This window comes from Fonsecaea pedrosoi (assembly GCF_000835455.1).
Source record: "Fonsecaea pedrosoi CBS 271.37 unplaced genomic scaffold supercont1.4, whole genome shotgun sequence".
Lineage (NCBI taxonomy): Eukaryota > Fungi > Ascomycota > Eurotiomycetes > Chaetothyriales > Herpotrichiellaceae > Fonsecaea > Fonsecaea pedrosoi.
The window spans coordinates 1,477,712-1,502,282 of NW_013550612.1; the positions used below are offsets into that span (position 1 = coordinate 1,477,712).

General features: G+C 52.6%; 8 protein-coding genes across 8 annotated transcripts; 1 reads left to right on the plus strand and 7 right to left on the minus strand.

Moving 5' to 3' along the window:
- Positions 1–214: 214 nt before the first annotated feature.
- Z517_06326 (uncharacterized protein) lies at positions 215–1,723 on the minus strand (the record flags this gene model as incomplete). The annotated part of the gene is made up of 4 exons (XM_013428066.1): positions 215–301; positions 351–1,445; positions 1,497–1,625; positions 1,685–1,723. The coding sequence occupies 4 exons, from the start codon at positions 1,721–1,723 to the stop codon at positions 215–217; spliced, it is 1,350 nt and encodes a 449-aa protein (XP_013283520.1).
- A 1,760-nt stretch (positions 1,724–3,483) lies between these two features.
- Positions 3,484–4,437, minus strand: Z517_06327 (uncharacterized protein; the record flags this gene model as incomplete). The annotated part of the gene is made up of 3 exons (XM_013428067.1): positions 3,484–3,666; positions 3,721–3,959; positions 4,020–4,437. 3 exons carry the CDS (start codon positions 4,435–4,437, stop codon positions 3,484–3,486), a joined length of 840 nt encoding a protein of 279 aa, XP_013283521.1.
- A 281-nt stretch (positions 4,438–4,718) lies between these two features.
- On the minus strand, positions 4,719–6,380 carry Z517_06328 (succinate dehydrogenase, flavoprotein subunit; the record flags this gene model as incomplete). The annotated part of the gene is made up of 2 exons (XM_013428068.1): positions 4,719–5,466; positions 5,515–6,380. The coding sequence occupies 2 exons, from the start codon at positions 6,378–6,380 to the stop codon at positions 4,719–4,721; spliced, it is 1,614 nt and encodes a 537-aa protein (XP_013283522.1).
- A 2,389-nt stretch (positions 6,381–8,769) lies between these two features.
- On the plus strand, positions 8,770–10,485 carry Z517_06329 (uncharacterized protein; the record flags this gene model as incomplete). The annotated part of the gene is made up of 3 exons (XM_013428069.1): positions 8,770–8,916; positions 9,002–9,330; positions 9,501–10,485. 3 exons carry the CDS (start codon positions 8,770–8,772, stop codon positions 10,483–10,485), a joined length of 1,461 nt encoding a protein of 486 aa, XP_013283523.1.
- A 782-nt stretch (positions 10,486–11,267) lies between these two features.
- On the minus strand, positions 11,268–12,071 carry Z517_06330 (uncharacterized protein; the record flags this gene model as incomplete). The annotated part of the gene is made up of 1 exon (XM_013428070.1): positions 11,268–12,071. One exon carries the CDS (start codon positions 12,069–12,071, stop codon positions 11,268–11,270), a length of 804 nt encoding a protein of 267 aa, XP_013283524.1.
- Positions 12,072–15,674: 3,603 nt separating this feature from the next.
- Positions 15,675–16,043, minus strand: Z517_06331 (uncharacterized protein; the record flags this gene model as incomplete). Its single annotated transcript, XM_013428071.1, has 1 exon — positions 15,675–16,043. One exon carries the CDS (start codon positions 16,041–16,043, stop codon positions 15,675–15,677), a length of 369 nt encoding a protein of 122 aa, XP_013283525.1.
- Positions 16,044–16,061: 18 nt separating this feature from the next.
- Z517_06332 (uncharacterized protein) lies at positions 16,062–17,425 on the minus strand (the record flags this gene model as incomplete). Its single annotated transcript, XM_013428072.1, has 2 exons — positions 16,062–16,996; positions 17,044–17,425. 2 exons carry the CDS (start codon positions 17,423–17,425, stop codon positions 16,062–16,064), a joined length of 1,317 nt encoding a protein of 438 aa, XP_013283526.1.
- A 5,976-nt stretch (positions 17,426–23,401) lies between these two features.
- On the minus strand, positions 23,402–24,240 carry Z517_06333 (uncharacterized protein; the record flags this gene model as incomplete). Its single annotated transcript, XM_013428073.1, has 2 exons — positions 23,402–23,585; positions 23,672–24,240. 2 exons carry the CDS (start codon positions 24,238–24,240, stop codon positions 23,402–23,404), a joined length of 753 nt encoding a protein of 250 aa, XP_013283527.1.
- Between the last annotated feature and the right edge of the window lie 331 nt (positions 24,241–24,571).

Genomic DNA, 24,571 nt, shown 5'->3' on the forward strand with positions numbered 1-24,571 from the left:
TTTGTCCAGGGGGGCGACCAAGATTCATGTCGCTTTGTGCAATTCTTTTTCTTTCGCCAAGGTAATATCGTACATGGCAGGTTGAGCGAGTTTGTCACCGACCGCTTGCACCAGGTGTCCGTGAGGCCAGCAAAAATTCCGCTGCTTTACGTTGAGAGTGGTTTCGCCAATGTTGGGATCACTGCTACAAGAAGAAGCGGGATCATTTGAGGGCTCAACCACCTTGCACATCTGGCAAGCGGACTGCGATATCTCCGGACTGTGTGATGTAGCGCACCCATGGCAGGGATGGATATTGCAGCTGTGTAGCGTTAGAGGCCGTCACTGACAGTCAAGGGAGGGACACAAACCTTTGGCTCGATGATCTTCAAGTATCGCACCTGGATCCCACTAGTGGTGAAGTAAGGAATCTCGAACTTGACGTTGATGGGTCTCTTGGCCTTTCCTTCGCCTGTAATGCCACCCATACTGCCACCGAATCCACCTGTCATGCCGCCACCACGCTCATCGTCTCCCTTGACACTAGGAAGGCCTAGCTCCGCTCGCATGAGGAACTCCTTACCACCACCAAACTGCTTGATCTTCCAGACGATTGCAGACTTCTCCGGCGCGTAGTGCACAGATCCAATATTGGTGCGGAATCTTGGAGTGTCAGCATCATCAGGAACAGGGATGCTGATCTCAACGTTGTTGGCAGTCGATCGTCGCTTGAATTGAGCCTTCGCCTTCAACATGTATTCGATTCTGGAACCAGAATGGGATTCGACAACACACTCGACCCAAATCAATGGCTTGACCGCGGTATTGAGGCGATAGCTCATCAGCTCGAACTCTCCGTCCGGTGGGATGAAGCTGATGGTACGGTCGTTCTCAAAGCGGGACAATCTGACGCACTGGTGAAACTTGACATCTTCCATTTCGACAGCTTTGCCTCGAGTGGATCTTCCAGTGGTTTCGAACATGACCTTATCATTCAAACCAAGGCGGAGTTCAGGCATGCCAGAAAGGTAGCACTTCATCTTGATTGCACCCAGAATCTCAGATCGCAGGACGTTGCCAGTGGATGACACCAAGAGGTTGAGAGACTCGATCACGTCGAGGAAGACCTCATTCTTGCGATATCTGATGCCTTCACTTCTCCAAGACACCGCATTGGTGACGGCGATAGGAGGGCGCGCTTGCACCTCGAGCTTGTGAGACTCTTGGGTGATGTACTCCTGAAGGATCTTGGACTCGGTGGTTTGAGGGTATCCAAAGTCCATCATTTCATCAAGCAGCTCATAGATGATGACGAAATTGTCTCGGATTGACTCCTCTTCCAACTCTTTGAAGTACTCAGTAAAGACCTCGACGATCTTGTGGAGGAACAACAGAATCTCTGCAGCATTGGTGTTGCGCTTGGTGAGAGCGAGGAGGTAGAGATTGTTGTGGCGGATGTAGAGGTACTGGAGAGTGGTTAGCTGAGATCACATTCATTGAGAAGACTGGCGACGAACATTGATGCCCTCATCAGAGAAGCATGGAGGGACTGCAGAGGACTCCTCTTCGGCCTCGGAAAGAAGGATTGGGAATTTCTCCACGGCGGACATGGGAATATCACCACGATAGTTGCGAGCAAGAAGAGTCTGAGATGCGTCAGTATCATGTGTCATGTTATCCAGTGTGGCGCGTTCATGTCGCTCACCTTGCCCTTCAAGTCGAGGAAGAACACCGCAGACGCCATGGTGCCTGGAGACTCCGAAGAGAGAGGGGTAGAGGAGGAGCAACGACCAGATTGCAATGAGACGATGAAGAGGTCAGGTTGACGATTGAGAGAAGTAGCGCATTACGCGAAAGATAATGGGGTGGAGGGGAAGGTGAGAGGGTGAGAGTGGAACGTGGAATAAATATTTATGGAGATATTGAATTCGTTTACGTTTACGTTTACAAGTCCAACTCCGCATTGTACCAGACCCGCACGTGTCGCAGCCTCGCGAAATATTGAAACCAGTGCAGCCTCGTGCAGCCTTGTTCAGCCTTGTGACCACCTGAGCGTGGCATTCCTCCCAAGAATCACATCCTGCAACAAGATGTCTCATCCAGTGCCCTGACCCTCTATAAATCTCTGATTCACGAGGATACCCAGCGCTTTGAAATGATGGGAAGGTCTTGGCCACGGCCGCAGCATCACTCTGTGCATCTTTTCACCCCATCTCCCTACTACATCGACAGGGACTCTAGCGATGACGAAAGTTCGCTGGCTAATCTCAAGCTTGCAGGTCGTCCAGATGCTATCACGGCAGCTCCTGAGATCCCTGAACCGCCCTGCCCTGCGGCGAGTACATACACTACAGAGGAATGGAATCGAGGAAGAGACATTGAAACACTATTCGGAATCGACCTACAATCCTGTTCATTTGAACGAGATCTTCAATGATCGCTATCAAGCGGCTGCGAAGCTGGGGTCGGAGGCTATCCTACCTTGTGGTGGTCCCGAGATCTGCAGTAAGATACTCGATCTCTTCTCACAAAATTGTGTTAAATGACAAAAGGGACAATTCTTTCGAGCTCTTGAACATAGGGGTTCGCATTCGAGGTGAAGACCGAGAGTTTCTGGTCCAGAAGCATCCGAAGCAACAGAAATCATCGCATGATGGACTTTATTGTGTTAGAGGAACTTCCGACTCATTTTACATTCAGGCTAGGCAGGGCAGGCACTGTCTCGCAATGATGGTGTCAACTCTGGGACCTCCTCCTCTGGAACTGCTCGATTCGAGTCCTGTTCGAGGTGAATACTTTGACGAAGCAAGTGAGCAGTCCCAATTCTTGGTTCTTGCAGATTTTCGAAGCTGATCGAGATGGAAATGCTCAGCGGCTCAATGGACGGGAATGGCAGTCTCTCCTTTGGAGCTGGAAGAGCGACTCGAAGGCACAGACGCAGGGCTCTTTGTCGATTTCATCAAGTGTATGATTCGTTGGAATCCTGAAGAGAGGAAAACTCCTGCCGAAATGCTGCAGCACCCTTGGCTTTGTCCTTCTTGACGAGTTGGAAACTTGGTGGATCAACAATTGGTATTCGGTAGTTTTCACAACGCTTCCGCCGCCAAGCCAAGGCGGTCCACCCAGAGAGCCTCGCCTTTAGTTAAAAATGTTCTGGGCCAATTTTCCTCTTCTCTTTTTCCAAATCCAACGCGCCCGAAAGACAGTGCAATGCAGCATCTTTGCCTGAGACTGTGGACATTCTGTTCGCAGTCTCGTGGTTCTATTCAGTTGCCGACCTTTGCGATTTAGAGGCGCGGAGACCGATCGAAGTTTTTTTTAAACTTCGTGGACGGTGCCATAAGAGCTGGCTGAGCATGAATATTTTATTTCGACGGTTGCTTAGGCGGTGTCAGAGGCCCCAGACATTTTTTCTTCTATCTCCTGTACATGCCCGGTGATGGCGGTATATTGCCAATGGCTATTAATACACATGTGCGAGTAATAGATACCCCAACGTTGCGGCTACGGCTGCGCCAGCTCTGCCTTTGGTTTCCAATTTAATTTCAGCCCAAGAGGCACCAGCACCTTCTCCTTTGCTATTTGGTTCGCCACGGCACCGCCTTGTTCCAGGGCTAGAGCGCCGATGATTGCGAGGATCGCTTGTGAGTAGACCAGTTCCGAGCCAGATGCTTGAAGACGTTCGGGCTGTGACGCGGTTAGTGAGGGTGAACCAGAAGAGGATTCGGTCAGAGTACATACATCCCTAGGATGCCACCGTACCACTTCCGGTAGACCGTATTGCTCTGCCAACGTCGATAGTTGCTTATGACTTGTAAACCAATGATGAGCACCCCCCAAGAGGCACTCTACGGACTCGGTCGCAGGGTGTCGAAAAGGTTGCCGTCCATAAGGATCCTGCTCCTCGCTCTTTGGATAGCGTGAAGCATCCGCGACACTTATCAGTCCTAGCGAACACTGGAGCTCGAGTATACGCTTGCCTGTAACCACCCATCAGTATTGCACCACGTAGAGCAGTAGGGAAAGGAGTATTCCAGTACCGAAAAATGCAAGCCGGTCATTGAACCCTCTCCGCCCAGCATCGAAACTCTTGTTTGTGACAGCTAGCCATTTGGTCTCTTCTGACAGCATTTTGTCCCCATCTCTTCCCAAAAACTTGACGTAGAAATCATCCAGCTTCCGCTGATCTTTGTTGATCTTGAGAGGTGTTTGTATCCGTGGTGGGCGTACGCGCACGGGGGCTTTCAGTGCAGGAGGAGTTTGGGACCAACGCGGAGGCTTCTCTGCGTCGACTTCCATTTCGGAAAATTGAGGAGCTGCGGTAGAAACATGGCGCGAGTGTCGGGGGGTTTTGCAGAATGCTTGTCGAAAGCGAAGATGGTCGCATGATGGACCTTGTTTGGAGGTTCGGAGGAGGTCACCGACGATGCGGCCAGAGGTAGAGGTTCTTGAAGACATGGATAATACCGGTGCCTCAAAAGCGTGAGTAATGATGGGCAAAAATCATGTTACACTGGCAGCACGCGCATTTCATTTCATTGAATCGGAGGTTGGGGTGATATTTGCTGTAGAAAATCGAGTTCGACTGCGTGCGAACAACCCCCCGTAGTGGCGGAGCGGATACCATTTAAGCGCAATTTACAAAGTTTACCACAAGATGAGCGTTTGATAACCCTTTTCTTTGCTCGATTGGTGTATGTACATGATCATGGCTCGGTCAACAATATGAGGTACTCCGCTCAGTACGTCCTCTTCTTCGGCGGCACCGTCTGGCATTCCTGTTCATCGAGTGTGGAAAAAATCACATCTCGATAGCCGATGGCAATGCTGTGGCCAACATCCTTCTGCCAACTCAGAGAATGGCGCATGAAGTTCTGGTCATCTCTCTCAGTGAAATCCTCTCGAGCGTGAGAGCCGCGCGACTCCTTTCTCTCGAGAGCACTCCTGGCAGTCTGTGCAGCACATGTCAAAAGGTTCCGCAGCTCCAATGTCTCCACGAGATCGGAATTCCATATCAGACTTTTGTCTTTGACGCAGACGTCTGTATTGAAATCGGTTTCCACTTGCTGCAGGTGTTCCAGGCCTGTCTTCAAACTTTCTTCTGTTCGAAAGACCGCTATGTCGTTCTGCATATTCTTCTGCATCTCAGCACGGAGCTCAGAGGTCAACTTCTTTCCATCTGCATTTCGTAGGTGTTCCAGGTCCACGAAACCCTCCACTCCCATTTGCGGCGAAATGCTGCCCCCATTCCTGAATACTGGCATGCCTTTCTCGTTATTTTCAGCGATGTGGCCGGCAGCAGCTCGGCCAAAGACGACAATGTCTAACAAGCTGTTTGCTCCCAGACGGTTAGCGCCGTGCACCGAGACGCATGCGACCTCTCCGGCCGCGTATAGACCGTTGACTGGGGTCTCTTCTCCGGTGCTTGGATTCACATCTAGAACTTGGCCTTTCCAGTTGGTAGGTATACCCCCCATACAGTAGTGCCTTCAACCGGTCAGTTTGCGTTTCTCGAGCAATAGAGGAAAGACTTACACGGTTGGTAGAACGGGGATCGGCTGCTTTGTGACGTCCACGCCCGAGAAAATACTGGCAGTCTCTGCGATTCCTGGCAATCTCTCCATAAGGATGTCTTTCGGCAGATGTGACAGTTGGAGGAAGATGTGATCCTTGTCTGGACCACAACCCCGGCCCTCTCTGATCTCCATGTTCATACTCCGGCTGACGACATCACGACTTGCAAGGTCCTTTGCTGTTGGCGCATAACGCTCCATGAAACGCTCTCCCTCGCCGTTTAGCAGATATCCGCCTTCACCTCTAGCGCCCTCTGAAATCAGGACTCCAGCGCCATAAATGCCGCTCGGGTGGAACTGTACAAATTCCATATCCTGAAGGGGAAGACCTGCTCTTGCAGCCATTGCTAAGCCGTCTCCGGTTGAGGTATGTGCCGACGTTGCACTAAAATAACAGCGCCCATAGCCTCCCGTGGCGAGAATCGTGTTCCTGGCAAAGATGCGATGAAAGGTGCCTGTTTCCATGTCGAGTGCCGTCAGGCCAATACAGTCCTTGCCGTCCATAATCAGGTCCAATGCAAACCACTCTATATGAAATTGACAGTTATGCTTGAGGGCCTGCCCGTATAAGGTATGCAGCATAGAATGGCCAGTTCTATCAGCCACACACGCGGTCCGATGGGCTTGTCCTCCGGTGCCGAAATTCAGACTCTGTCCTCCCAAAGGTCTTTGATAGATCGTGCCTTGCTCGGTGCGACTGAAAGGCATTCCGTATTCCTCGAGTTCTCTTACAGCTCTGGGGGCCTCGCGGCACATATAATGGATCGCATCTTGGTCACCCAGCCAATCTGATCCTTTGACCTGGAATTGGTTACTCTGGAAGTCCATTTCGAGGACGGTGGCATGACCATGGTTCGTGCATCACTGGGTAGGGGCCTGGGTGGTCAACTTACTGTATCGTACATGTGCTGGAGTCGATCAACAGAATCAATCAGCATCTGTCTTGGGAACATTGATATAAAGGCACTCTCGCCGTGCTTGTGACTTACCCATCTCCAGTCATCCTCGTGCATACTTTGCAAGCGTTAGTTGGGCCATATTAAACCGATCTGAAGAATGTGACTTACTTGGCCAGCGCAGCATTTATTCCCCCTTGGGCGGCCACAGTATGAGATCGAGTTGGGAACAGTTTGGTCACTACAGCCGTATCAAGTCCGCTCTCGACAAGACCTACTGCAGCTCGAAGCCCTGCACCCTATTCTCCCCTCAATCACTCATCAGTAGTCAGGTCAACGGGAAGAAAATCCAGCACCCCAGAAGTTGAGGCTCAGAGACAACGGCAACAATCCGCCCGAAAAATAGAACAACGCCTAGAAGCGGATTCAAATCACTTACTCCTGCACCAACTACCACGGCGTCATATTGGTGATCGATTACTTCGAATTTGTTATTCATAGCCTTCAGCGATGAGGTGGTCGCCCTCCGGCGCTGGTGGAGGTTGCGTATGTGAACTCGAGACATCCATTGCGGCGGCTGTCTTTCAGGAGGCTGATGAACCCTCAAAAGGGTTCGAGGTGAGAGAGATGGGCTTGAAGCCTGACGCCACGCTCTCGAAAGACACTGCATGTCATCTATAAGATGACGACCCCGTCTATATCACCCAAAACCGGAGATGCAAGCAGAACAGAGACTCCAGACAGGAACAAACGAGAAGGCAACGTCGAATCTCCGAGACAATCTCGAAACCTTGGTTTCGAGAGCGGTGGAGGCAGCCACTTTGCTAATTTGGGGAACTCCGAGATCGCTGTCTCGTCTCGGAGTCTTGCTATTATTAATACCTGCCTCCCCTTTGGTGCTCCTCGTTCACCCGAAAGACAGCAGCGCTTTGCAAAGTCTGGGGAGTCTTCGCGGAGGTAGCTGTCCCTAGGAAGCCTCACCACTTGCAGGGAGCGCCGATACCGACTCTTCCCTTGGTGCCATTGGGAATTTTCCCTTTCCACGGGCTATTCTCGCCGGACCTCGCTCGCCAAACGACTCTCCTCCTACAGGTGTCAATACCGTCAGTCGTGACCGAGTCATGGCCATGATATGGGGAGTCTAGCATCGAAGCAGAGGCAAACATGACTTGATGGCCGGTTGTGCCGCTTATTTGTGTCTTCCAGCAGACTCAAGGCAGCTCATTCACCCGAAGCTTGGACCTCTTGGGGTAGGTTTTGGTGGGAATTCGGCTATCCAGTTAAGCCAGGGTCAATGTTAAGCCTCTGATGGGCTGTGATGGCTCTGGCTTCGTGGGCTTCCGTCTTTTCCGGGCTCTGTTCATTTGGCCATTGGTTTTGCTACTCTTACCCGAACTTTTTCCTCTCACTCACCTTACGATCAGCGATCTTCTGCTTGTCTGATCTCTGTTGGGCGGTGAATCTAACGACAGGGAGGGAGGTTCCTCGTCGTGCTGTGGCTCTTCCTCTTCGTCTATCTTGTCTTTGCCACGCAACCTGCCACCAACCAATACCCTTGTTGCTCAGGGGGGAAGCACATCTGCACTGTCAGCCTGGAGCGCCACCAGGTCTCTTACTTCTACATATGCTAGCAGCATTCCAGCAGTTCAAGCTTTTCGCATTGGCTTCCAGGGCTAAGCTACCCACTTCCGCTCCTCCAGAGTCTTGATGCTCCTCACCTGAAGAACCTGAGAGCTCTCTTCATTGGCACAGTCAATGGTTCTCGCACAGTCCCGCCAGGGTAATATGTGCCGGCCAGAGATATTTCGGCTGGGCTTTCATTCCCCCATCTCTCGATCACTGATACCCACTTTTGATTTCAACGTCGCATTCCCTGCTAAAAGAAACTAGGAATGAGCCGGCCATGTCCGACTACGAGGTACGATGTCCGCGGGGTAAAACTTTTCCTCTTGTTGCTGTTTCCACATGTGATCGTGCGACCCCTCGCGCGAGTTGCGGAGCGATAAGACGATTCCCCCCTCGCCCTCGCTGAACATGTACTTATTACGGTAGGAGAGCCCGACCTGCCCAGAAAGCAGAATCCTCCTCCTTCTCCTCCTCAGCCTTGAAGTATACACTTGACGACACAACACCAAGCTTGTGTCGACAAAAGGTGGTGTTTGTTACTGGCCAAAGGTATAGTTCTGACTTCTTTTGATTATACTGTCGCTGTGCAGACCAGAGTGTTCTAGAGCAGGAATCTGGTGGTGTGACATTCTAGCATTTTGAAAGAATCCCTCGCTTATACCTATTCTTCTACCACCACAACAGCTCTCGTCACCATGCGCAGCTCAGCTCTTCTCCTCGCCTCCGTGGCATGCTCTACTGCGGCCGCCGAGACCGTCCTCGGTGTCTACCTCTTCTCCAGACATGGAGATAGGACTGCAAAGGCGACACCACCAACTGTTCTCACAGACCTTGGCTATGAGGTATGTTGTCGAACCACCGGGCTCTTTTGATCAGCTGCTCTTTCAAGATGGTAGTCGCAATTCGGCTAACATGAACAAATAACAGGAAGTTTTCACCTCGGGCACCTACTATCGCAACCGCTACGTCGCCAGTGATGGCAGCCGTCGTATCTTCGGCATCCAGCCCGACACGGTCAAGCTGTCTCAGATCACAGCATCAGCGCCTCTCGACAATGTGCTCATGCCATCCGCCATGGGTTTCCTCCAAGGCCTCTACCCACCGGTCGGCGCGACGTTGGGCAGCCAGACACTTCGCAATGGCACTGTCGTGCAGACACCTTTGAACGGCTACCAACTGATTCCCGTGCAGACGGTTGCCAATGGCGCCGGAAGTGAAGACGCTGCCTGGCTGCAAGGGGCGACAAATTGTGCCAAGTGAGTTCCTTGTCATTTCTTTCCGGAGTAGCATTACCTATTCCCTTCCTCCATCAAGAGTGCGGAGCAGGGCAGGCTGCTTGACACACTTTAGTGAGAAAGCTCTGAAGTGGAAGTGAACAAGAATATCATATACTAATGTGTTTATGTGGCGTGTTTCTATGATCTAGTGCCCAGATCAGCTCCAACAACTACTTCTTGAGCGACGAATACCAGTCCACCCTGAACCGCACAAAGGGCTTCTATGCGGACATGCAACCTTTCGTGAACCGCACCTACACCGAATCCCAGACCAGCTTCAAGAACGCATACACCATCTTCGACCTGCTGAACGTGGCCAGCATCCACAACGCCAGCGTCGCCCTCCCCGACGACGCCGACTTCTTCCAACTCCGCACCCTGGCCGACCAGCACGAATGGGGCCTGGCATACAACGGGAGCGAACCCATCCGTGCCGTTACCGGGTCGATCATGGCCGCTCAGGTCGTCGAGGCGCTCAACGGCACCATCGCGGGCAAGGGCAAGAACGTGCTCAACATCCAGTTCGGCGCCTACGCCGGGATGCTCTCGTACTTTGGCCTCGCCAACCTCACGGCCGCCAGCCCGCTCTTCTACGGCGTTCCCGACTACGCGTCCAGCCTCGTGTGGGAGCTCGTGACGAACGCCACGGTGGGGAGCGGCGCTGCCTTCCCTTCGGCCGACGACATCAGCGTCCGCTTCTACTTCCACAACGGCACCACCTCGAACATCAGCGAGCCGGTTGAATTCCCCCTGTTCGGCACCAACCGCTCCCCGATCCCGTGGTCCGAGTTCGTCGAGTCCTCGAACAAATTCGCCATCGGCTCGCAGGCCCAGTGGTGCAGCGCCTGCGGCAACTCCACCGGCGTGTGCAGCCCCAGCGCGCTGGGCGACGACAATTCCACGGCCGTCGGATCCTCCAGCTCCAGCTCGTCTGAGCACCACGGCGGCGGTGGCATCAGCAAGGCCGTGGCCGGCGTCATCGGCGCCATGGTCACCCTGGGGGTCATCCTCGGCGCCGAACTCTTGATCATGTTGGTCGGCGGCCTCAGACTCGTCAGCAAGCGCAGGCTTAACCGGACGGCGAGCAACGGATCCAGCGGCGTGGCGAGTGCGGATGCCCAGATCAAGGCTTGAGCAGGAAGGTAGCAAACACGCAAGCTGTGGGGTGGTGATAGTCTCGTTCCGCACCCTTTGCATCGCCTCCTAGGTGCCACCGCGCGGGGACAACCTGCAACAGAGATCAGAGAAGGAGAGGAGCTTCGCTATTTTGAGAGTTATGAGTCCGGAAATTAAATTCACATACCTGTGCAGAGCCTAATAGGAGAATGGGAGAGGGAGACCAGGGACTTGTACTCGTACGCTTGCACGACTAGCCCTTTGTCTCGTTGACATATCCGTCGAAAGATGCTGCTGTAGATAATAAACACAAGTAACATGAGATCCTTTTTTTTTCTCTCTCTCTCTCTCTCTCTCTCCCTTTTTCCTCGTCATTAGTGTTCCTCGCGCCCGGAGTCCAACTATAACTGGTGAGGGGCATTGTGCTGGCAGGGCAGGCAGGTAGCAGGCTCGACTGGATGAAAAAATCTTCGATCCGGAGTACCTGCGTACATGGGCTGGCACAAGCTGGCACGTTGGGTGATTGGGTGGCTGAGCACGTGATAATATGGCATATAAACAGTCAATCAACAAGTGGCTCTTACGATCTTCCGTATTCAAAACATTTGACTTGACTTGACTTGACTTGATGACCAGCCTGCGAGGACGCGGATGTGGACGCACTTCTCGGGCCGCCCTAGGAAAAGTCACTGTGCGACGTTTTTTTTTTTTTTGTTTTTTTTTTACAAAGGAATTTCTCAAGAAATCTGTCTCTCTCTCTCTAGAGAAAGGTAACAAGACATTCTCTCAATATGTACCGGTCAGGTCAGGTGCTGTGTCGACGGGTTTCCCTCGTCCCTGACTTCCTGACACAAGAGGCCCTGTACGGTAAAGTCGGCCCTGCTGTGAGTCTTGGGACGGGGTGTCTCGTCATTTTCACGTCCAGGCGGGGCCGGAGACGGCTTCTTGGTTGTGGTTGGTGAGTGCTGCGGCGGCGGATCATCGTCCATGTCATGTCTGACACAGTCGACCAAGGCGGCCGTCTCCTCCAGACTGGTGGCCGTGGGCGAGTCGTGCTCGGTCTGCAACAGGAACTGCACGGCGGCCACAAAGGTGACATCGGTGGGAGGAAGGGGTTTCTGATCACTCGCCGCGTCCGCGTCGGATGTCAATCTCAAGCGCTGGAGAATGCTGGCCGCGTCCCTGGGGGAGGAGTTGCGGAGCAGGTAGATGACGCGCTGGTAGCGAACCAGCCGCGCAGTCAGCGCCTGTATCTCCTCGGTGGATCCACGATGTTGCCGACGGTCGTGGGCCTGGTCGTATCTGCAGCCCGACGACCGTTTAGTGCACCGCTGGCAGGGCTGCTTGCCATCACACTTTGCCCTCGCCTGCTTGCATCCGTCGCAGGCGACGGTGACGTTGGTGCGAGCCCGTTTGCCGATTTTCGGGGATGTCATCATGCCCAAGAACGAGGCGGTCGTCAAACTCTGCAGCCGTGGGAGTAGGGGTCGCGGGACACTGTTGGAAGCATCGGGATTGAGTTGGTGTTGCGGAGGCTCTGCTTGACGAGCTACAGCGGTCGGCATCATAGTAGTCGTGGGCGGTCTTGCGGGTGAAACTGACATCTCGACAGACATCTGAGGCCTACAATCGAGAGATAAAAAAGAAAGAGATACACCCGGGCATATTCTGGGACGAGGGTTTCTCTGGATACCAAAGTGCCAAGGGGCCACGCGAGGGTCACCGATGAAGCGCATTTGCAGATTTACGGACAGACCCATATTTTTTTTTCCCTTTTGCCGGAAACAAGATCCAGCGGTCTGCCTGTCTGCTTGTCTGTTCCAAGGGGCACAAATATCAGATGAACACCCCCCTCCTGGTTGGGGGCCGGATATGTTTCGAACGATGACAACGACGACGGGGTCTAGAACCGTCTCTTATTATTTCTTATTATTTCTCGCCCTGGGAAACAAAAACAGAAACTACATATGCTCGATAAAACTCACTTGTTGTGTATGTATCTCTACAGGTTCCGGCGTGATGAGTTGAGTATTCTAGGGTCCCAAGTGGAACCACGAGTAGGTACTCTACATAGTAGGTAGGTGATCCTTTCAACGTCACGGCGGATACCAGGGGCGCAACAGGGGCTGCATTCAATGATAGTCGTGGAGGTGTTTCCGTCAAGAGACATGAAAATGATGTAACGGCCCGGATGGAAGAGCCGAAGCGACATGGTTGGCCGGTTGAGCATGTTGATGGACGCTATGTTGTGCTGGTGTAGGAGGTGAGGTATCCGGTAGGCCAACCAGTACTTGGTACATAGATAGCTACCAATGTGTTCCGGAGACTTGAGACGGAGGACGATTCTGCTCGCTAGTTCTATTTACGTAGTCCTTTACTCTAACAAGAAGGTATGTAGGCACCTCGTAAGAGGTACTCACGTAGATACACTAGCTGCTCCCACTCTGGCGTAAACGTTCATTACTCGCCACTTACGAGGTCCTCGTAGTTCCTATCCAAAATAGTCACTAATACCCCCCACTCCAGATTAACTTCCCCCCTCACTAATATCCTTGTAGTGATATCTCCGTCAGCACCTCCTCAGATGATCCATCCAATCATTTTCCCTAGAATCGTATTTCCGGTCATTGACTCGAACCTATCTCGTCTCCGTTTCAATTTCAAAGCTTACTTTTTTTTTTAGCGGCTCTTTCTTCCAACGGAGCACCGAGTTTCTACCCACAACTTGTTCATCCCGGAGTTATTTTCCGACGTGGTCGCTGGATGTTCGTACGCATCACTCTATGTACACACTCCACCACCACCACGATGGGCCAGGAGGAGAACCCGTTGATCGAGTTGCCTTGTCGCGTCGCGTCAACTCTACACTGGCACCCTGAACCTGAACCTCGCAACCTCGCAACCTCGCAACCTCGCAACTGCGCACGAGTCATTTCAAGTGGACGCGAGACGCGGGACGTGATGGACGGACGTGATGAAATGCACGAGGAGGTAATGTTGACGGGACTTGCCAAAACCGAAAACGGGCCTGCCAGCCTGCCTATTTTGGGGGGCGGCACGGACAACGGACAAACGGGGTCGCAGGCATCTCGAAGGTAGCCAAATTTGTTCCGACTGTATTTCCGGGTTGTATGTATGGTCTCTGCCCTCTACATACGGACATACGGGTATGGGCAGAACATCTTGCTGGGCAGGTTCTCCACTGGACCTCCACAGTCGGTCAGTCAGTCAATCAGTCAGTCAGTCAGTCAGATGCATGAATGAATAACCCCTTTCGTTATCTATTATCGTTCACGTCTCCGGAAACAGGACTCGGATCAATAATCCGGGACACGGGGGGTATGGACCATGTATGGCGCACTGGAGCAGGTAAGCAAGCATGCCTGCAGGCGGGGCAAGAAAGAAAGAAAGAAAGAAAGAAAGAAAGAAACAAAGAAAGAAAGGATGGTGTATCTCCCAGGAGAACCAACTAGATAGCAGAGAAGAGGCCTAGCACATCATACCATACCACACCTTACCTTGTCAAGCCTGGGCCAGAGAGAGAGAGAGAGAGAGACTCTCGAATGGCCGGCGTGTTGTTAGAGCATGAGAGTCGCTTGCACATACATGCCCATCAATCTTCGCCGCCTCACTGGACAGGTAGTACTTGTACCGAGCACACACGACATTTACGACATTATCCTCGCGTTGACAATTGATCAGGAAATCCATGACAACCACGAGAGGATATATAAGATGTGCCATGGACCGAGAAGCTCCCAGAATCCGATGTTGCAGCTCCTGCGGCGTTGATATTGGGACATAGCTTCCTTCCCCCTGCTCACCCTAGGCGCTCGCAGAAAGCATTCCCACCCTGTCAATGCTCGGGGAGAAAAATCGATTTCATTGCCATGGCAAGTCACATTTCACCATGAGTGAGTGTACCGTGTCACCTCGTCCACCCGCTGTGCTGTGCTGTGCTGTGTTGTGCTGTTCCATACCATATCACTTGTTCTTTTCTCGTTCTGTCTGATCGTCACCATCTCTGGACTCTGTAGTCAGGACAGAGGACGTCCCTGGGACTGAGACTGGGCCTGGAACTGGAATTGGGGAAGTGGGAATTAGTAGGGATTCACAGACCGTGGAAGAGTAAAGATGGACGGCACAAGCTCGAGTCTGAGTCTGAGCTTGGACGTGTCGAGATGAAAATGAAGGAGCAGCGGAAGAAGAACAAGGGAAAGAGAAGCACACTGTCAAAGCTCACGATATCGACCTGTCGGTAGGAGGAGGTTTTCACATTCCAACGCCCCTGATGTACGTATGTATGTATGTATGACCATGGGAGAAAAACGACAGCACGAAAAAGGAGGGGACCCTTGCACTAGAGTCTATACCGAGCCTATACCGAGTATATCTGGATACTCATGGGCTACGTGGCCAATTCAGGAACATCTAAGAGAACCATAACCCTGCGAGGTACTACACTGCTCGTATGGAGACAGGATTTACCTCGTCATATACGGACCCCAGATATAGAGAGAAATGCAATATAGAGTAAGATATCATGTTTGTAAATGCCCAAGCTGCTTCTGTTCATCTACACCACATGGGGTATCGCTAGATGTACCGAGTAATGCGTCTTCTTCTGGTCCGTCATAGCCACCTCTCCCATCTTTCCAATGGTGTGGGTCGGAAATATCACCCAGACAAAGAGAGCTTGCAATCTAGTCTCCTCCATTCTCATCCAAAACTCGGGCTGGTTACCCGCGAGACTGGTTTCATGTGCTTCCACGTGGCGACCTTGATGTAATTCCTGTAGCGCCTCTCTCAGCTCGCTATCTGGAAGAACATTCCGTCGACCCATGCCGGTCTAGACCGCTGAACTTCATGTGGCTCCACTAGATGCACCTGGTCGCTCTTTGTCCGCACCGCTTCCTCGAGAAGATAACGCAAACGAAAAACAAGTGCCAGAGGACACGTATCTTCTTCCAAAGAAATTGAGTCGAAAAGAGTCCAAAGAACAAGACTGGTGCATCAAAGGCCAGAGGCTTAGCGCTGGTTCTTTATTGTGCAACTTCGAAGACGCCCAAACCCGTGTGTCCTGTGTGTCCTGATTACCCGTGTGCATGTGAACCCAAATCACGTCGAAAATGCCACTCCAAGTACATTACGACACAGACAGAAAGAGGCAGGCGTCTGAGACGTATGTGGCAGTCTGCTAGTCTCCATTACCGAAAATAACTGGTTCCAGGACGGTATCTGTAGCTTTTGGTACCGTCCGCCCGCGTGTATATCAATGCATCGGCGAATAACTCCGCCTCTTCATCGTCGTCATCCCCATCGCCACTGACATCCGGTTCGATAATATCGCTACCACTCGGAGGGGGTGGTGGTGGACAATGGGCAGGAGGCATCCCAGGTCGAGCCCCATCTTTCAAGGATGTCTCTTGGATAGAGGAGCCGGGGCTGAATGTCCTCTTCATTGCTGTGGGTGCTGGCATATTGTATCTGAGACCTGGTGAATCGGGTTTGGACGTGCTCGCACCGGGAAATCTCAGCGGCGGCAGAGTAAGGCTTCTCTCGGTGTCTGGGGTCATGGGTCTTGGAACTGACGACTAGTTGGGCAAAGCAGAGGAAGGCTGCGAGGGTCGGGGGATCGGCATAGTGAGCATTGGCTTAGGCCGATTGTCGAATGATGGCCTTCGTGCAGGAGCTGGATTGTATACAGGAGGTGGGGGCATCGATGTGGTAGGTGAAGGTAGTACTGCACTAGGTGCCGCTATCGACGAGTGGTTGGAAGCCAACAGTCGCGCCCGCATTGCAGCGTCCTGGCGAGCCCAGAGGGCTTCGGCGGGATCTCGATTTTGTAACTCATTCTCGTGCTGTGTGCCAATGCTATTGCGACTGACTGATCTGGAGTGGTCGAGGTTGCGATAGGTGGGTTGGGGAGTGCCTTGGTAGGAGCTCGGAGCGTCATCGCCTTCGCCTCCAGACTTCTGACGTCGCTTTCTCTGCCGGACGTCTCTCCGAATCCTGACTCTGCAGCCTTGGTCGGCGACCATCATACTTAGAGCCGTGCTCTGATTGAGTCCTGGGAATTTCTTGGCGCTGTAGACCTGGAATGGAGTGGACAGGACTTCCATCCGATTGAAGACGCCTTCGTGACGGACAGGCGCCGTCAAGTTATCCCCGTCCCTCTCGGTGCGGTTAAACGGCTTTCCGATATCGGCATCCTGGTCGTGTTTCACCCCCTCGAACAGTGAGAACCTCAGCCGATACCAGCCTTCGTGTCTGACGGATAGATCTGGAAAGATGAAGTAGGCGGCTCGTTTCGGCTTTTCCAGATAAGCGGCACTGGCTATTGTGACACCGGCCAATACGGGAATAGCGGGCGGGACGTGCATTTTACCCCCTGCTATCGGCCGAGCAACTTCCAAACTGGCATAGAGCATGAAGGTGGCATCATACTGCATCGTGGTGTCGACATCATTGATAAACACCTTCAGTTCAACGACCGGAGGTGGGTCTACTGGTCTCCGGTCATTTGATGCTTTCGTACGTTAGTAGAGATTCTGAAAGGCGTTGCGGTTAACATACATCTGGGTCCAGATCCACATGCTCGAGCTTTTTCTGGCTGTTGCACGACTTCTAGCGAGTATTTGATGCACCTCCTGTCGATGGTGAACCTACTGACGGAGCTCCTCGTCTCGTTAGGAGGTTGCTGCATGTTGTATGATATACCGCAAATATTGTAGGTTCGAATGGGTAGGCCGTCAAGATAGAGGACCGAGATCCCCGGTACAAACAGGCCCGGTATGAAAGGACGTGGTTTTTGGGGTAGAATTTGTCGTAGATTGTTGATATCAAACTCGTGGCCCAGGTAGTCTTTAAGCGCTGGAAGGCCTTGATCCGAGTCACGAGTAGTCGTCGACGTATCAACTGGCGACAGTTTCTCCGGCAGGTTCTGGGCACTATCCATGTTGAGGGTGTCAGCGGCATCTCTATTAATGGGAGAAGACATGCTGTATTGGAGACAGGATGAAATCTAAGAAGCAAGATACGAAATACATGTAGACAATACGGAGCGACTCCAAGGTCCTGGAGGTTGGGCAATCGATCGAGAGGTATCCTGGAGCTCAGCCCCGCCAAATGGCCAGCGCGAATCCAACCGTCGTCCTCGAGTCTCTCCTTCCTTCTGGTAGCTCGAGACGCATACGGTAGACGCAGAAGACCGGCAACGCCCAACGGGCAAGAACACAAAGAAACACCACTGGGAAAGTGAAAAAGTACTGACCAGAATCCAAAGCTCCACCACAATTCAATCAGACTAAAACCTATCACCCGAGTCGTTTCTTCCTTGCTGGTTGTGCAATGGCTGGACCACGACGAAGTCCGGGTCTAGTGGTTGTCGAGTTCAACCAAGATGCCAAGCGGACAATGTTTCCGGATCGCATGCGCTCAAAGTCTGGATCCTGACGAATATAGACAACCAGAAGCTTAAGTTCCCTGTTATATCCTGCGCCGTTGAATCGAAAACGTATTCCGGTTTCTTCGCCCAGTGGAAAGGTAGAGGGATGACCGTGTCAGCGTGGACCGTGCCTTGCTGAATGTCCCAACAATGGTCGACCGCAGGATTCGGGTTTGGTGGAGGGAGAGCGGATGCGAGTTTTGCTTCGACACCAAATGCGACCGAGGGATGTAAGGTTTTTGTGAAGCCAGACGACTGGGACTCTTCTCGCTCACTGATTGAGCCGGACTATCACGACCAATGTTGGGAGCAGGTAACAAAATATCCTTTCCCTTCTAGACCCTCCAATGCCCGGAGACGGACAAAATCTAACACGAGAAGAGTTTGAAGGCAGAAGAGATGGAATGCTAGGATCGGGGGAGGGTGACTTTGGTAACAGTTCCCCTGCCGACGAGGCGAGCGACAGCGAGGGTGGGAATGAAGCAGAAGAGCTGCGAGAAGAGTGGGAAAGACTGAGAAGAAGAGGTGCAGATGGGGATGCAACGACGTCGCAGCCGGGGAGCCAGGAAGAACACAGCGCCAGCGAAAATATGGAAAAGCGGCACCGTCAAGCACCCAGACGCCAGGTCCATGCGCCGGCAGCAGCACCAGCATGGTAGGCGAAGCAGCCTAGCGGGCCAGCGGGCCAGCGCTGCCCTCCTGTCTCTGGTCAGTGGTCAATGGTCATTTAGCCCTGGTGGGCCCTTGTCGGTGCCCTGGGATGGTGCTTTTGGCTTTGGGCCTAGCCTGCGAGGAGGCTTTTCCCCATGGCTGCGCTCCACACCTCGTACGCCTAACAGGGTCAGAATCATGGGCCTCCCACTAACTGCCCAGCGGCCCAGTGCTTGCCCCCAAGGCCATTCCATTCGGGACTTTGGGGCGGGCCCGATACCCACTGCGATGCCCACTTCGAAGCCTGCTGTTGCTCCTGCTCCTGCCAGCTATTGTTATGAATCCTTCCCCGTCGGAGGCCTCCCCTTGTTCCTTTGCTTACTGTTGCCAACCCGGTTGTACTACCAGCAAGAAGGCACGGACTTCGACGAGCATGTGCACTGCAGAATGAGATTCTTTACAAGTACATCCTAGCGAATGACATTGGCAGACTCCTCGACTCTCAGGGGATGGATGGGTGGACATCTGTTGCTGGCTATCTTATGCCTAGTGTTAGACGATCCTGCTCGTACTCGCTAGCCTGGACTCTTGGTGTGTGGGCTAAATTGCGCACGTTCCCTCGCCCTTCCTCCAGGTGCATGGCCGCCATGAACACTTTGGGGAAAACCGCTCTGCACTTCACACCCCCTGGTGCAATTCGGTCGGTTATCACCCCCGCTGTTGTGGGCCTCACCAGTGGGACAAAGATGGTTGATTGGAGAGGTAGGGCAGATCCTGCGCTGAAAAAGCAAGAGGCATCAGAGTTCAATGTTGGAGCTTCAGCCGCTAGCAACAACTGCCACTGCCACTACCACTGCCAGCCTACCGCTTCGAGGCATTGCATCACTGCCAAAGTGAAAAAGACCCATGTTGTGGTTGTGGTTGTGTGAGGGTGCTTCGCCACCACTGGTTGATATACAAGCAGGTGGCATGTACGAGGTACTCGACAATACACTGTTTTGTTCACTACAATTACTGACCGTGTTGATAGACAACCAGGACCTTTCCGGCAGCATGACAAGTTTACTCGTCTACCTAGTCTCATCTCGGACAGCTGAAGATTCCGGTCGGTCCACGAGCAACATGCTTCCAAATGGCAGGGGGTGGGCTGATGCACAGGCCATAGGCTCGTGTTGGTCCTCGTGCTGGTTAATAGGAGAAGGATGCTCACACGGCTCTAGACTTTTGGCGTGGTTTTGGACTACTTTGATCTCATGATGAATCCTGGTAAAATTGCAACCCAGATTCGTGCGAGGCCGGGTTGTTGATCCCCAGCATGCATATCTTGCTTTGTGCGGCCAGATACCCCGTTGATGCCGTAGCACACGTGTTACCCTTATAAGGGGAGACTTTTGTGCCACCTGAATCTGTCACAGATTCTGCACTACGGACTCAGAGTCATACAAGACTGCCTGCACCCACCCATTTTGTCTTTCTTGGGCTCTCTGCCTAGAGCCGGCCGAAGCGGTCGCGACTCTGTGCAATAATGAATAATAATGTAGAGGAAATATTAAGGAAGCAGCTGACATATGGGATCATGCATACAGATGACGAGAGGATGTGCAGACCTCAGTTACTAGGATCGTTGACAGGTTTCAGCAAGTCCTTTTCAACGTGGTTGACAGGGAGTCCCAAGGACATGGCCATGGGAACGGCGATAGATTGCAGGGACAAACAAACTGGTTACCCGAGGGAGACGCCGAGTATAGAGCAGCCTAGTGAACCAGAAAGAATGGGGAATGAAGCCCACCAGAGGCACTCTCAATGGACAAGAGACACGCCCAGGAATGCCAATCATGGCCAGAGTCTCCGGGCGGTCCAACCCCCCGGGCGCACGCCTGAACCCGAAACTTGGGCGGACTCCAAAGCATCGAGTTTCGGACATTGGGCTGGTACTCTACCTAGGAAGTGGGAGGTGGGAAGGCGATCAACGACCCTTGGAACGGCAACGACCGGGGAGACGCGGGATCATGACCCTTTCTGTCTTGGTGCCCACAGTGGCTCTCATCCTTCGCCGCAACACCAGCCCGAAAGCCTGGAGGCAGAGCTCGCATCAAGTGCCAGGTGCTAGTAGTGGCCAGGCTACCAGCGTCCTGGCTCCATCGTTGCTCCGGGGCAGATGCCACCGAGAGACCTGGAGTTCGGAACGGCAACCAGCAGGCGCATTTTAGGCCTAGGCCTCCCCCTTCCTCCCCTTCCTTCCCCAAATCGAGTCTGGTCCTCAAAAACAAAATAACAAGTGGTCAGAGGCTGGAACTTGCCAGGGTGCTTGACTTTTGGTCCTTTAGTTCTCCCTCATGCATCAAAGCGAAGCCCTAGTCTGTCAAAGAAAGGCAACGGTTGGTGATTGTCTGTGTTAGCTGTGCATAAGTGCTTCTTGATCATTACTCGTATGGCACTACTACGAGTCCTCCATCCACACTCTTTACCAGCACCATGATTATCGAAAAGCCCATGCGCCGCGACACTCTCTTCCAGGCCCCTGAAGCCAATTCCCACACAACCAAGGACACGGGGTCGATAAAATTATCGCGTGCCAAACAGAAGCCTCAGTTGCCTCGCTTACAGAAGTGGTCGCAGATGCAACTCGAGCTCGGACTCGCTATCTCGTATCACTATTGTCTACCCCGTATACCTACCTCGTACCCAAGTGCCATCCCAGAGGTAACGAGTTAGAAGAGGTGGGAAGGATTATTACATGCCTTCCGAGTACAAAGATCGAAATGTTGGGGAATTGCGGAATTGTGGAAACACACACCTTTCTTCTCTCGTTGGCTTGACACTGCCTTTTGACTGCTCAATCACGGCTCCCGGATGAGACTTTGATTTCCACCTCCCCAAAAAACCTTTTCATTCTCTGTCCCACACCTTCCATCCATCAGAGCCACCAGAGCTGCTCAGTCCGCAGATCATCAGTGAGCTTGACACAAAATTCGGAGCCATTGAAAAAGTGGTCTCCTTTCTAATTCCTAAAGCCGAGCAGCGGCACAGGAGATCAACTACGGACCTACGGCTAAGCGATTCGAATGACTGTCCCCCGCTCACTTCTGGTACCTGCATCAGAGGGACGACTTCTCATCTGAAGCACTTTGGCGGTTAATCTTTCCCGACGGACTCTCCGGGGCTTCAGAATTCGTCAGGCACCCGTCCGCATGAGCACCAGCATCCATTTGAATGTCCACGGACACGTCCAACCAGGTCGACAAAGTAAGTTCCCGCTGTTTCCCACGCTTTTGACAGGGCTTCGACCTCCCACTTCGCCGTTACACCCGAGTTGCCCGTCTAGGCCAGTCCAAGGAGTGCCAACCTTGGCCTGAACTGCAATGAGTGGTGCAGAATTTCTCCGGCAGACTCAATAGTCTGGACTGACTCTGGACGAATCACAGCCCACGAACATGCTTCTGGAATGACTTTTCAGATTCTGGAATCGGCAGTGACTTGCGGCCTGAGGGGGTGGGAAGTGTCAGGTTCGGTCTCAACCTGCCTACCCCATGACGCGACAATACTTGATGATTGGTTCATCAACTTGGCCCTCCTTCTCCGGCTCAGGCTGGCTTTAGGTCAGAAGACAATATACTGGGCAGTGGCTGACTGGACAAGAGGTGGCGGTCGTCCATGCGTCCTTGTGATGCTTGCTGATCGCAATCTGAGGGTGTCCTGCAACACACAACAGTCTTCTCGATGCTGATTAGTGGAAAGTAATCGTGTCTTTGGGAGTCACTCTCCACACCGGCAGCATGATGTCTCAACACCAGCATAATTTCATATTCAGCCCGATTTGCCAAATCCGACTGCTGAAAGATCAAGCACGTCAAGGTTATTCGTCGGCCTCGTTGATTCACTGATCCTCGAGCTCCAATTCATTCCGACAACCGTCCCGAAGAACAGGGGGCTCCACGATTCAGAGACTCGCAGCCGCTGCCATGTCATAATCAGCATCCGAATTTGACATATGGCTGGCTGCGTTGCGGAGCGGATACAACCTCACTGCAACCCAGTATGTGTTGCCCTCCGCCCACGGTCCCGGTCTGTGTCACTCAATGGACTTTGAATCCTCCCACGCCACCAAAAGTTGCCTTTTGCGAAATCTGATACGGTTGAGAGAGGGTCTAGAATTCGCTTTGTACATTTGACCAGACCTCAAAGCGATTGTCGTAACCGTCGTTGACGCTCAGACTCCGTGCTGACACATGCCTTGTCGAAGGTAGGTTCTAGTATGTCAGTGTTTTGAGCCACCTCCTGATCGTTCACCAAATCCTGTCCCCCAAAGGTCCCTGAAATTAACGACAGTACACTTGGTCTTCACATAAACGAGCGACCACACTATACCTTATGCCCAAAGAGGCATATTTCCCCCTGAACGGGTTCAAACGTGTCCAAGATTCCAGTCCTGTCTTGGCCAGGGGGCAGCATCTCATGGATATGTCTAAGGTGCAGATCAGACAGCGCGTTTTGCAGGTTATGTTGGTTCTGAGCATAGGTCATTCGGTGGTGTCATGTCGCAATGCAGTAAAACATTGTGACTAACTCGAACATTGCATTTGACGAAATAGGAAAGTCTTCTACATATCTTATATGGAGTACTACCACACCGTCCTACACATCAAACTCCTCTGGCAGGTGTCGAGACACCTAAGGGATCAATCAACACTCGCCACCGTGGCGTTCTCAATGCTCTAGTCCAATGCCGAAATTCTACTGAAACGATACTTCTACAGTATCCTCCTTCTATACCGCCGTTGGCTGGCGAAGCAAGCATTCTTTTCCTTCAGAGAGTGATGGCAGTCTGTCGGCGCGCTACACACATCGCCCGCCATCAACTTCCAAGTTAACACCAGTGATAAACTCAGCCTCGTCGCTAGCGAGATAGCAGCAAGCGTTTGCCACGTCTTTTGGTGTACTTCCTCGTCCAAGCGGAATGGTCGAGACGAAGCCCTTTCTGTTCTCTTCGGTGTCGGGCTTCCCAATAAAAAGATGTGTTCTTAAGGGGGTTCAAAAGTGTCAGCAGTGAGAACAAGGCAACTCATGTGGTGCACAGAAGGATGAATAAACAAGGGAGAGACCCACAACCCGGTACTGCCCACGACAGGACAAACGGAATTAAAGCGAATCTGTTTGGGCCCATATTCCACCGCCATGGTCTTGGTCGCGTTGCTAACAGCGGCTTTAGAGGCGTTGTACCAGGTCAAGCCGGGGCGCGGCCTGACGCCCGCCGTCGAGGCGATCTGGATAAAACAGCCCGGTCGATTCTGCTCGATGAAATAAGGGAGCAGCACGCTGCTCGACAGGTAAATGCTCTTGACGTTGACATTGAAGCACAGATCGAACTCGTCGTCCGTGACGGTCTCTGTCGGCTTGTTCTTGTAAGTGGTGCCGGCGTTGTTAACGATTATATCGAGACCCCCGTAAGCGTCGATGGCCTTTTTCTGTAGTGCCTCCCAGTCGGCGCGCTTGGTGACGTCGGCAACCAAGAATTCGCAGCCCAGATCTTGCGCGACCTTGGTGCCATTCTGCTCCGACAGATCACAGATGAGCACCTTTGCGCCCTCTTGGATGAACTTGGTCGCGATACCGGCACCAAAACCCGACCCTCCACCGGTCACTATGGCCACTTTACCTTCCAAACGGCCTACCATCGTGTCACCTGTATTTTGTGGAATCTGTATATAGAGAAACAGAAAAGAAGATTTTTCGCAATGGGCTTGAAAAAAGAAAAAGGATAGGAGGCAACTACTTTGAAGCGAGGGGGGACAAGAAACAGAACAGCCTACCGAAGCAAAATTCATATATATACCGAGTACTCGGTACTTTGTGTATGGGCCCCCTCGGTGTGATCCCGGGGAGCACCGCGACGCAGCCTCGTCCCCCTCGTCCCCCTCAGTGGGGAGGACGGTGGCACGGTCCGGTCGGTTTCTCCATGTTGATGGACTGACTCATCTTGTGCCTTGTCCATTGGTAGGAGGTAGA